The sequence below is a fragment of the Barbus barbus genome, assembly GCF_936440315.1.
Source record: "Barbus barbus genome assembly, chromosome: 35".
NCBI lineage: Eukaryota > Metazoa > Chordata > Actinopteri > Cypriniformes > Cyprinidae > Barbus > Barbus barbus.
The window spans coordinates 27,260,133-27,273,616 of NC_136763.1; the positions used below are offsets into that span (position 1 = coordinate 27,260,133).

General features: G+C 38.0%; 1 protein-coding gene across 8 annotated transcripts in view; it reads left to right on the forward strand.

Moving 5' to 3' along the window:
• Window positions 1-13,484, forward strand: part of LOC306854663 (plasma membrane calcium-transporting ATPase 2) — a gene marked incomplete at its 5' end in the record, with an annotated part of 93,280 nt that overhangs the window by 24,320 nt on the left and 55,476 nt on the right. For all 8 annotated transcript variants that reach the window (XM_079392857.1, XM_079392852.1, XM_079392854.1 and 5 more), the window contains one exon: window positions 2,870-3,067. In XM_079392857.1, the coding sequence (XP_079248983.1) occupies window positions 2,870-3,067 (198 nt within the window). The remainder of the gene's footprint in view (window positions 1-2,869; window positions 3,068-13,484) is intronic.

Consider the following 13,484-nt stretch of genomic DNA (forward strand, 5'->3'; position numbering starts at 1 on the left):
TCAGGGGACAGATAGCTTGCAGCGTCTGTTCCACCCGCGGCATCGCTCTGTAACCGCGCTCACTCGTCTCCCGCACATTACCGTAGTAATCGAATGAGGGGATGACTATTATTTTATTAATATAGTTGTCTGATTGATTTTATGGTCTCAAGCATTCAGAAATCACTGAAAAGAAAATTAAGCAGTTTTACTACGAAAACCATGGTTAATTTTTCGTAAGGGTTGTGATGGCCACAAGTTTTTTGTTGAAGACATTATAGAGGCTGTGTCATCTATAGAAAAAAGGTGGCCAAAAATGAAAGATATTTGACTTAAATGTTTGGTCAATAGCCTATTAAACAAGGATTTGATCATCCTGTAAGTGTAACAGCAGCAATGACCAGCCAATTGTTTTTTTTTTTTTTCAGCAGGGGCTGAAAATATATATAATGCATTTTAAGTCTTTTTAAAGGCTGTTGTTGGCTTAGGTCTGTTTTTATAACCACAAAAAAAATTATCTTGATACTTCTTTGTATATTATTATTTGAAGTAACAAACCCATGGTTAATTTACAGTTACCATGGCTATTCATTTATTTATTTTATTGGTGTTAAAACCATGGCTAACTTTCGTAAGTGAACATGGAAATTCGGAGAGAATATTATATGCGCTGCTGGTGGTGAAATTACTACTGACATTAAAACACGTTATTAACCTCAACACCCAAAAAAGTTTCACAGGATTATGACTGTATCCTGAAAGTGACGCACGGGCTTCCTTTTCATCTTCTTTTTTTTTTCTTGGTGCCGGATTGCTAATGTCTTTTCACGGCATAGTTATCCATGATCATTTTTATTCAGCCGCAAACATGAGAGGTGAGCGGTCGTGTTTTTTTTTTTTTTTTAGCAACTGGGATGGTTCCCCCCTGGGAGTTGATGCCCTACGCAAGTGCGTACTCTGCGTATAGGGAGCGGCGGTACTGAATCTAATTATACAGGACTTGCTTCAGATCAGTTGACTAGTTGTCGAGGCAGCTCCCTTACTACTGTGCATCTCTGAAGCTGCGCTGCTGCTCTGAGTGTTAATGCAGAAGGGCTTTATGTAAGCGTGTAGATCAGCCTGCGCTGTGAGTCAGCAGGGTAATTGGAGACTGTGGGTGACATGAGGGCCCAATCTTACATAGAGAGATGGATTGCTCATTTTCCATTCGTGAGCACTGGATGTAAAGCCTTTTTCTGCCGCAGCGAAGAGAGACGTTACATCTCTGAACTGATGCTTCATGGGGACTGAGACGCTCATGGAGCCGTCCATTAGCGTTCACACTCATCTCAATGGCAGCTGATCGGGTGGAGCAGGAGCCTCTGGAAATACACAAGCTTTACACTGCTGTCCTTGGTCATCGGCACTCGGTTCCACAAAAAAATAAAAAAATAACTAACTAGATAAATAAATAAAAATACTCTAATTTGTTACAGGGTAACATATACTTTTTTCCAGAATATATTTATTAAAATTTTTATGTAATATTAATAAAATGTAAAAAAAAAAAAAAAAAAATCTTATAGCAATGACAAAGAATTCAAACACAGAACAAAATACTATATAATACTATATAAATACTATATACCATTCTTAATATATTTTAGTTCAATTTAATCATTTGAGGCTATTTTTGTTAGATTATAATTAAAAGATTACTATTATAATAATTAATTTAATGAAAAATGTGTCTTTTTAAAAATATGTAATATTTTTATGTGCTATTGTTTCACTGAACATAGTGATTACAAATTATTTCTAATTTCTAAAAAGGTTTTTATTTAATGAAAAATTAGCCTGTGAAAAATTTTGGTCAATATTGACAATTAAACGTTTTTGTGCTGGCACCAGGATGATTAAAAGATGACGACAATAAAACCGCCAGTAGATGGCAGCAAGTCCCTGTTTTAATAAATTATTTATTTAATCATTCAAATCAAACGATTAGTTCAAAATGGCTGATTCAATTAGAAACTAAACAAGTGTCCATCTGGATGGACCGTTAAATCACTGACTCACTCGATTCGTTCCAAAACTGATTTAGTCAAAGGAACGAAACCGTGTTGCTATGCACTGTTGTATAAAATTAATAGCACATTTGTGCACGCGCACATGTGCTGATATTTAGAAAAGTACATTGCTTGTGTAATGACTATAAAAACACTCATGGGTGCTATAAGGCATCCTTAATTCATAATTCATTCATGAATTATAAGGGCATTATAACTGCATTCTAATAGGCTTCATCGCGCAGTGAATGCTTTCAATGGACTCTCAAGACGTGTTTTTGTTTGGTTTTTATCATCTCTCAATCCCTCACAGTCACACATACAGCACAATAACATTATGTCAAGGGAATGTCTTTAAATTTTAAACAAGGAAAAATCATTCTTTTGTCTTCTTTTTAAAGAACTTCAAAAGTTGCGCTTGAACCATTTTGCGTGAAGAATTAAGACAACTTGCATCCACTTGTGCACAGCTTGTAGTACTGAGTTCTGATCGCCCAGTCACCGTTATTTAGTTTGTGAATTATCATAGGCTAGAGAATTTGAACATTTCATTTGCGTGATAAGTTTTACACAATACAAATTTAATCTAAAGGGGATGGTAAGGGATGGTAAGGGTGGTTTAACTGAGGGGATGTTTTTGTATTTTATTTTTTCAACCAGGGTGATGCCATCCCCCCTCAATTCGAGCCCTGGTTAAAAGTGACCTTTTGACCTCATTCACACTGAGAGCCATGGCGGTATCAGACGGGCTGTATGTGAAGCTGCCCTTCTGTGACATGATCGCTGACTTCTAACGTTTTTCTGCTGACTTCTAACATTTGTCTTTGCTGTTTTCCCCACAGGTTTGGATGGAGTTGACACAGATCTAGATAAAAGAAAAGAAGTCTTCGGGCAAAATCTTATACCTCCAAAGAAGCCAAAAACTTTTTTACAGTTAGTGTGGGAAGCATTACAAGATGTGACCCTCATTATCCTGGAGATTGCAGCGCTGATCTCTCTGGGACTGTCCTTTTATCAGCCGCCTGGAGAGGGCGGCGAGCGTGAGTGTGAGTATCTTTGAAGACTTCTCCTATTTTACATCAAATGATTTGCAAATAACTATATAGCCCTATATATAGATTTGCACTTTTTATTAATATATAAATGTAACCAAGGCCCCACAGGGTCCCCACAATCCAATTGTCCTCCTATGTCTTTATTTGTTCTGTTCAATGTGAAAAACATCCCAGTGCTTTTCATCCATGCAGTGAGAGTCAATGGGGTCAAAAAAAATGTAGAAAAATATCTTCTTTTATTTTCAACAAAACAAATCAAAGTCAGAATTATATAGACATATTTATAGACAGAATATGTCACTTTAATGGTGAGGTTAGTTCATATTAACCAGTAGTTTAACAGCTGCTTGAAAAAAAAAACTAAAAGTTAAATATACTTAATTTTTATTTTGCAAGTTTTTGCACTCAGATTATAAGTAAAATTTAAGTACGGAATTAAGGAAAATCTACTTAACTAAGTTATGCAAAATTAGCAAAGGAAATAAGTAAATTTAATGTGGCCAGGTAGAGTTTGATGAGTAATTTCTATTATTATTTTAATTATTTTAAGTTTAACCTGCAATACTCATGGACATTTCACTCAGTCACAGTTAGTAAACTGTACTCTAACAACATAGCACTGAAAAAAATGCCTCTAAAGCATGTGGATAAGTTATAATCACGTATGTAAAGAAGTACACAGCTCGTTATTCTTTTGAAGGTAATATGTTGACTCAATATAGTTATTAACTGAATGAACACAGAGACCTGAATACTTGGCACATGATACACAATGACGGTGACAATCAGTGAATAGTATTTGAGTATGAATGGGACATTCTGAGATGTCACAAAACAACAGGTTACTTAACCTCACAACAAAAGCAGTGTAAACACATCTCGAAAACAGCAAAAACAAAATTATCTTATTAATTATTCATGCCCAAGTGCATGATGGGAACAACAGGATCATGACGTTGATATTTACTTAAACAATCTTTGTAAAAATAACAAACAATTCCAAGTAAAATATAATTATAAGTTCAAACTTTAAATTCTACAAGCTTAAATTGAGTACTAATATTGAATTTACTCTTTTTTATTTACATTCTTGCCTGACCTAAATTATTTAATGTAGAAATTACATTTGTTTTTCTGTAGTATTTACTTCACCGCAAAATCATTTTTATCAGTGTAGGTACATGTATGCTGCAGAAGTTTGATGTAATACTAATGTTACTGTATAAGTTCACAGTTGCCCCAAAATGTATGTTGACATTTCAGCCACATTTTATATTGCGTTATATTGCACACATACCAAACCAGTGGCTTACACTCAAATACTGCACAAGCTTTTCTCACGTCTAACTTCACTGACTGACAATGACTTCTAACCAACTGATGTCGAGGTGGTTTATAATGGATGTCAATTCCCAAACATTCCCTCTGGGCACAAAATCTGGTGCTAGTGGCATCTTATTCTGGCCAAGTACCGAGAAAAGTGTCTGTCTGACATGTAAAACAATCAACAGCAGTTAGTTTAGTTTAGATTTGACATGCTGCTGTTTAGGGACAGAGCTACCTGAAATACACACTACCACAATATCAGAGCAGATATCAACAATTACCACAATTAATCACATACATTTTATCCTTTTCAACACTACATTTTTTTAGTATTTGAAACAATACAAACTTCTTTTTTGTTGATGAAATGTGTGTTTGTGCATCTATCTTCACTATAAATGATTTTACATGCAGTGACTTTCAGACATTTTTAAGTGTGGCAGAAATGTCCAAATACACTACAAATGGCAATCTAAAAGTGAATTAACCGAATCCATCACTGAATCCACCTGAATACTTTACTGATGTATACCAACAAAACTCATTTTACATATTTAATCAGTTAGAAATAGCTCGTTGAGGTAACAGAAGTTACTACTTTTTACAGTTTACTATTTTAGGTCACTGTGTGTTTACACTCTTAAAAATAAAGGTGCTTCACGATGCCATAGAAGAACCTTATTGTCTAAATGGTTCCATAAAGAACCTTTAACATCTGAAGAACCTTTCTGTTGCACAAAAGCTTCTTTGTGGCGGAAGAAGGTTCTTCAGATTATGAAAAGGTAAGAAAGAGATGAACCTTTGACTGAATGGATCTTTCTATGGCATCGCTGTGAAGAACCTTTTAAGCACCTTTATTTTTAAGAGTGTATAATATGTAAGTTATGAATGTAATATCCAAACCTGTTTTGGTAGCTGGACGTCTGATGGTTGAAGCAGTGCTCAGCAGCTCTTGTCAGCGAGCATGACTGTGCATTCAGAGTGAGGGAATCCAGTGAAAGAACGCTTTCCAGGTCTCTAGAGTTAATGAAGTGTGCACTGGAAGAATAACCTTTAGGTGAAGGCCATACATCAAGCCACCGGGCCGTAAAATGTGCAGGGAACACAAAAGCATTAAAGCAGCATAAAGAAGCAAACAGAATGCTGAGCAAGTATTATCAATCACCATAATGCTCAAGGATTCAATTGCTCCAGGAATAGAAAATGATCTTTTATTCCAGTGCAGTCTAGATCTGAGCAAAGAATAGCACATGAGATCTTGAAAGTCCTGGAACGCTGCTGAGTGAGAGCTGCGGCGAGAAACTCTCAGATCCTCATCATTATCATAGAGCAGTTCATGTTCAGGCTAAAAACAAAGCTGCAATGCATGTTACTTATGTGAATCTGGCATAATATCATCAAACCTATAAGAATAGTTCATACAAAAATGCAAAGTTGCTGAAAATGTGCTCCCCTCAGGCCATTCAACATGTAGATGAGTTTGTTTTTTCATCAGATTTGGAGAAATGTCTCAGCATTTGATGCTGTGCAGTGAATGGGTGCCGTCAGAATGAGAGTCCAAACAGCTGATAAAAACATCACAATAATCCACACCACTCCAGTCCATCAGTTAACATCTGGAGAAGACTAAAGCTGAAACAAATTCAGCATTAAGATGTTTTTATCTTCAAATTGTTGCTTCTTGCTAACATCTGAGTCCATAATCCATAATAACACTTCCAATCTGACGGCACCCATTCACTGCAGAGGATCCGTTTCTGAGCAAGTGAGAGAATGACACATTTCTACAAATCTGATGAAGAAACCTGAGGGTGTACGCATTTTCTGTTTTGGGTGAATATAATAATATGCTTAAGTGCACTGAACTAATGAAGCTAAACAACATTGAATCTAAACCACAGAGATAAGATGATAGGAAGGGAACACACAGAAAACAGCAAATAACTAACTGAAGAATATTTTTCAGTAATGTGACAATAGCTCAGCTGTTTTCAAAGGGAAACAGCTTTTACAGAAAGGATAGTGTTTGTCCAACAAGTGTCACGAGGGAGTGCTCATTTCTTGGGTTTCATGTCATAGCAAATCTTGCATGAATCTTCACGATTGAACAAGCTGTAAAGTAATAATCGAACATGCTCTGAAGGGATCCTTCCTCTATAGTACTGGAATGGACCATTTATTTTAGCCAGTGGGTTTGTTTGGACTAGTTCATGAACCAGGAAATTCTGCTTAAATGACAGATTCTATTATAGTGTTTTATATGTTTATAATTTGAGAAATTTAATGTAGTTAACTACATTCTGTAGCTTAATTACTTTCTAAGAAGTGTGTAGCTTCCCTCACATGGTTCATCATAAGTATTAATATGCAAATTGCACGTTAATACGCATGATACACCTGCAGTGGACTTTTAATGGTCAGTAAGAGTGTGGCGGTAGAGAAGAGAGTTTGCAGATGAAGCGACCGCACAAACATGAGCTCCGCTGGCGTCCACCCTGCCACTGACTCTGGGATTTGTGACACTTGTTCTGGTTTTAATGGAGAACGACACTGTCTGTGTCTCTTAAGGAAGATGAATTGCACTGCTGCTCCGTGTGCCCAGACATGGCTGCTGTTCAGATTGAGCCCGTACAGATCTTCAAGCTGCAGCTCCCGCATGAAGAGAGGCATAGGCAACATACAGATCGATACAGGCAAACTCTCACTTTCCAGCCCAAGAGCTGGCAGCAGCACATTACACCTCAAGAAGGATCTGTAGCTTAAAATACATCACGAAGGTCATTTATTCACACAACCGTCAGGTTGGTCCAAACCTGCATGCTGGAGGTTTTTCATGCAGTTAATAAATAGAAAAAAAAAATATATATATATTAGTGCTGTCAAACAATTAATCGTGATTAATCGCATCCAAAACAAAAGTTATTGTTTGCATAATATATGTGTGTATACTGTGTGAATTTATTAGGTATATATAAATACAAACATATGTATATGTTTAAGAAAAATATGTTATGTTTATATATTAAATATATTTACATATCATGTAAAATATGAGAATACAAATATATGAATGTATATATATATATATATATATATATATATATATATATTTTTTTTTATAATATATATATATATATTGTATGTGTATTTATATATACATAATAAATATACACAGTACACACATATATTATGTAAACAGAAACTTTTATTTTTATTATTACTTTTATTAATCACTTGACAGCACTAATATATATACATATATATACATATATATACATATATACATATATACACACACACACACACACACACACACACACACACACACACACGTGTATATATATATATTGAACAAATTGTGTGAGAGTGTCAGAAAAAATGGACATAAATGCGGTCAGCAAATATAGTTCATATAATATAGTTACATAAAAAATTTAAATAAACAAATAAATACAAATATTTAGTGTTTTTAAAAGGAAAGAGTCAAAATGATTTTCTTTGGTGTTCATCATTATGCTGAACCTATCAAATGAGCTTAAACCGGAACGCCAGAAATAGGTCAGAAACATGCATTTGTCTAACTCTGACAGAATTCTGATCAAATAAGTGCTAACTGCGCGTGTGATTTGGTGAAGTGTCAGAGTCACGAGCTGTTATCTAACGGCGCTCAGCACCGCGGACAGCTCCACACATCCTGCACAGAATGAAGCGGTGTGCTGCGGTCCAATGAAAGAGATGCACCGCCATCAGGAGATTCCTTACTGCACAGCCTAAAAATAGACATCTGAAACCCACACAAAGCAATATTCATCAGAAGGCGGGGGCAGATTTAAAGGGATAGCTCACCTCATAAATAAATTACACCCATCTTGTTCCAAAACCATTCAACTTTTGATTTTCTTCTTCCAATTCAAGATATGTATGGATTTAAAGTGTCATAATTTTATTAGAAGTTCTGATCACCTGATCACCTTTTCTTTAAACTTTTCACTTTTATCTTCTCTGGTTCATTTGAAATGGTGTGATGTATAAAGAAAAACTACTAAATCAATTTTAAAATTACAAACATTCCACTCAATTAATATGAGAAAGTATCAGAAAGTATTTAATAAATAAATAAATAGTTTTACAAAATCCACAGTATCCATCAAACACACTCCGAAATGCTCTCTACTACAGATCGCTACTTTTTTTTTTTTTGACATTTAAATTGACTGATTCAAAAATAATTTACAGAGTTTGCATTTTAGATCTTCTTTATGTATAGCAGACGATTTAGCGAAATGCTGCTGATGTTTTGGACTAGTTCATGCACCATGAAAGGTCTACTTATTTTACTGTATTTTATGCTCATAATGACATTGTTCCGTTAAGAAGCTTAATGTAATTAATTAAAGGTAGCTTGATTACTTTCTAAGTAGCTTGTAGCTTTCCTCACATGGTTTTGTCATAAACATTAGTATGCAAATTACACGTTAATATGCATTATACAGCTGCAGTGGACTTTTAATGATCCACAAAATCATTGGAAATAATTAGACATGACCTGAATGTGTGTACATCATAAAACGGATTGATTTGTAGATGCATTTCTTTGTCAGTGTGTGGTTTATAGTTATTTAGTTACCCAGTTCAGATATGGAATTTGTCAGAATCTTTGTCAGTGTTTATCTAACATCATTCTGGTGTTATATAAAATGTGCACAATGCATACGCAGTAATCACAGTTATTATGAATCATTGCGTTTGCATGAAGTGCCATATTTAATCACACTCATGTGATTCACTCCAAGTGAAAATAGTTTGGTGAATATGAAAAAGTGGCCTTTACATTTCAGTTTTTTTTTTTTTTTTGAACAATTATTTTTATTGAGACAAAACATCTCAGGTTACGTATGTAACCCTGGTTCCCTGAAGGGAACAAGATGCTGCGTCAAAACGCCTCCAGCGTGACCGCGCTCTGAATCACATGTGTAATCTGTCCAATGGCTGGGCTAGACATCATAGGGAAAGGGAAAGGAAAGGGAAGTGGTGTGTGGCCAAGTATGGTGACCCATACTCGGAATTTGTGTACACATTTGTGTACCCATCCAAGTGTACACACAGTAGTGAACATACAGCCGGCATACGCTGCGGCGCCCGGGAGCAGTTGGGGGTTCGGTGCCTTGCTCAAGGGTCTCACCTCAGTCATGGTATTGAAGGTGGCGAGAGTGTTGGTTATTCACTCCCCCCACCTACAATCCCTGCCGGACCTGAGACTCGAACCCACGACCTTCGGGTTACAAGTCCAACTCTCTATCCATTAGGCCACGACTGCCCCTAATGGATAGGTGGGTGACGTCACCGACCGGGAAGCATAGAAGCACATGCAGTGGAACTGGCGTCAGCTTCTAGGAGTGAAGCAACCACTCGCAGGGATGCCGGAGGTATGGCCTCGAGACACAGCGTCTCATTCCCTTCAGGGAACCAGGGCCACATACGCAACCTGAGACGTTCCCTTTCAGGAACTTGAGCTGTGTTGGAACGCATTGGGAACTAGTGTGTGTGATACACAGCTAACTAGATGCTAGTGTGTGTGATACACAGCTAACGCCGGTTTCACACTGCAAGCGTAAGCAGGACGGAAGCAGAGCAGAAGCAGCGCGTATCCATTTTGCATTCACACCGGCAGCGTTTGCAGCGCGCACCTGAACCGCAGATTTTGTAGAGATTTCTCAATAATGGCTAATAAGTTAGCTTTGTTTTATTTCTATTTAAAATACATTACAGAGGGAAAACGTGTCAAGAAGCTTATTTTTTTAATAAATTACGAAATGTAAGTTTGTTTTCAACGTTCTTTTATGCTTTGTTTGCGTGTTGTGAGAGTTGTTGACAGAAGGAAGGCAATCGCGCTATATATGTTGTTAAGAAGACTACGAAAAAGGATGAGACGCAGACTTTGGGTACACTATGCAGTTTACACACAATGTAAGATGAAGGAAGAATAGCCTTCCTCCTCAACTTGAAACATTTAATTGTATACGTATCTCATATTTCTTATATATAGCTTATGTGTGATTATTGTGTGAAAAGTATCCATTTTTAAATTAATGTTTTTATTTCATCAGTGTCGTTTCTTTACTGATTGTAATACTTCAGAAACTGTACTGATTGGATTTGCATGGCTGAGGCCAACACAATGCTTTATCCTGAACATTACATTGTAGTACCTATTGACAGTGCTTTTGAGGTTGTCATTAACCTTGCACAGTAATTGCTTTTACATATTTTATATATGTGTAGAATAATTTAAATGCTAATATTTTGATATATGAATTATGGTATAAATTTCATTACAAAAAAAAAACATTACTAAGAAAATCATTTGTAGTTTTTATCTATCTTATAAACAGAAAATGTACATACATTACCCATCAAAAACATAGACAATCCAAAAAATGTCTGTAATAAGTAACCTTAAACTTCTTAATAGACATGTTTTTTAATGATCAATTTATCGAGAATTAAGTCTGAAATAGACATACAGTAGTCTACAGCGTAGATGTATGTAGAATGTGTGACCTTATTCTGTCTATTGTATTTAGTTAATTAGCTATTAATTTGTTCGTACGTGGGCATGCTAAAAATTGAAAACAAAAAAGTAAGAAAGGTTATTACTTTCTGCACCGAGTGCTGATGCAACTTCCTCCCATGCTTTTTCCTTCGCCTGCAAGTCTTTATATAGTAAATTATGAGGATCATAAATAACTGTATGCTTCTCGTTCTCAACCTCCACGATTAGACGAGTGTCGTCCATGATTGTCTTCTTTGCATTAGCACTAGTACCGTCATCATGATGTCAACATGACACCTGTTCTTACGGCAACTTACTAAGCTATAACACAGGCTAATATAATTAATACAATTAACCAGTGGTTTAAGCTGAAATAACAGTATAAATTATTTAAACTAATTTTAGTGATTAGAGCAAAGCCTTTATTTTATTTAGTTTTTTGTAATATATAGTTGTTGTTTTTTTTTTTTACTGAAGTTTATACTCTATTTACAACATAGTAGATGTCATTAATTTACATTCTGGGGAAAAATTGCACTTTTTCGTGTGTATTTTGTCCATAATCGATGCTTTGTCACTTTAATTGAGCGTAAGCAGCACAGCAAAAATAGACTCGGCGCCGAAATGATCGCGGCACTGCCGCTCCTGCTCTGCTCCTGCTACGCGCTGCCGCGCCGCCCCTGCGTGCTGTGTGAACGCTCTCATCCGTTAACATGGGCGCCGAAAAAAATACGCGCTGCTTACGCCCTGCTTACGCTTGCAGTGTGAAACCGGCGTAAGGCGAGAGAACAGAAGAGTGGCTCGCATGTCTAGGCCATAGAACCTGACGAAGGTTAGGGGCTTGGACCATCCCGCAGTGTTGCAGATGTCCTGCATCGGAACTCCTGCTAGGAAGGCCTTAGAGGCCGCCATACTTCAGGTAGAATGAGCTCTGACTCCCATCGGTGAGGGGAGCTGAGAGAACTCATAAGCAGTGGTGATGGCATCCACAGACCCCTCCTAGGAGGACCATAGCATACCAGTAGTTGGTCCGTCCTTCTCCACAGGGCAGCTCTGTGGACGTATGCGTCCAGTGCTCGCACTGGACACATACAATTAAGCTTCCATTGGTCGGGCTCCCTGAAGGGAGGAGGACTGAAGGCCTGCAGCACGACAGGCCATGGTGTAGAGGAAGGAACCTTGGGGACGTAACCCACTTGAGGGTACAGAAAGGCTTCGGCCAGACCGGGCGCAAAATCCAGATATGAAGGGGCCACTGAAAGGGAAAGAAAAGATATCGCCAGAAGGAAGGTAGTCTTAATAGTGAGAAGACTATCAGAGATCTCCTCAACAGGCTCAAATGGAGGTCTACAGAGAGCTTCTAACACCACAGCCAGGTCCCACATGGGGACACGGGACCATACCGGAGGTCTCAGCCTCAGCGCACCGCGGAGGAAATCTCCCATTGAGAGCCGTCGAGCAGAGAAATCAGGTCAGAGAACCATACTCGGCCCGGCCAGAACGGTGCTACCAGTAGTAGACATACAACACTAAATAAGACTCACAACACACAAGACAGAAACACACACAGAATAGTGGTTGCTGAATGAGAAAAAGCTGACGCTGGTTCCACCGCACGTGCTTTTATGCTTCCCGGTCAGTGACGTCACCCGCCTATGATGTCTCGCCCAGCCATTGGACAGATTACACATGTGGTTCAGAGCGCGGTCACACTGGAGGCGTTCCCAATGCGTTCCGACACAGCTCGAGTTCCTGGAAGGGAACATTCCAGTGAAGAAAAGAACAGAGTGCAACACCCAATCACAAGAAAAACAACAAATACACACGAATATAAAATAAATCACACATAAAAAAAAAGAAACAAATGATTCAACAATGTCAAAAGCAGAATGTCTCTGCTGACACAAACCGCAATTTGAGGAAGGTGACACTTGCACACAGAAGCGCTCCAAAGGGGACAGACAGAGTCCATGCAGCAATCTCCAATGAATCATCTGAAGACCTGGGTCCCGTGAGGATGATGTGATTGTCTCCCAAATTTGATCAGAAAACAAAGCCTGCAAGTCACCACTGATATCCTTAGACCATATAATCGCCACGGATGATGGTCTGCATGAATGCTCTGCAGACCTGCCTCTTTCAATTCCTTCCGTATTGCACTGAAGGAGCTCCGCTTCTTTGCCGTCGCGGGAGAGAAGTTGGGGAAGAAGCTCAACATCGCACCGTCATTTGTTTTCACAGGACCGAGGCGTCTTGCTTCATTAAGAATCAAATTCCTGTCGTTGTAGTGTAACAGTTTGAACGGAAACACTTGGTTCTGGAGTAAACTTGATGCGCGAGTTCAATCTCGATATCTCTGTCTACAAGTGATGGGATCCAGATCAGCAGCGACTGTTTCAGAAAGCTGATCGGGTCATCCTTCTCGGCCCCTTCAGGTAGTCCCACCAGGCGGAGATTACTGCATCTGCTGTGATCTTGTAAATCAGTCACCTGCTGCTCGAGGACTGTGGTCAAGCCAGCCAC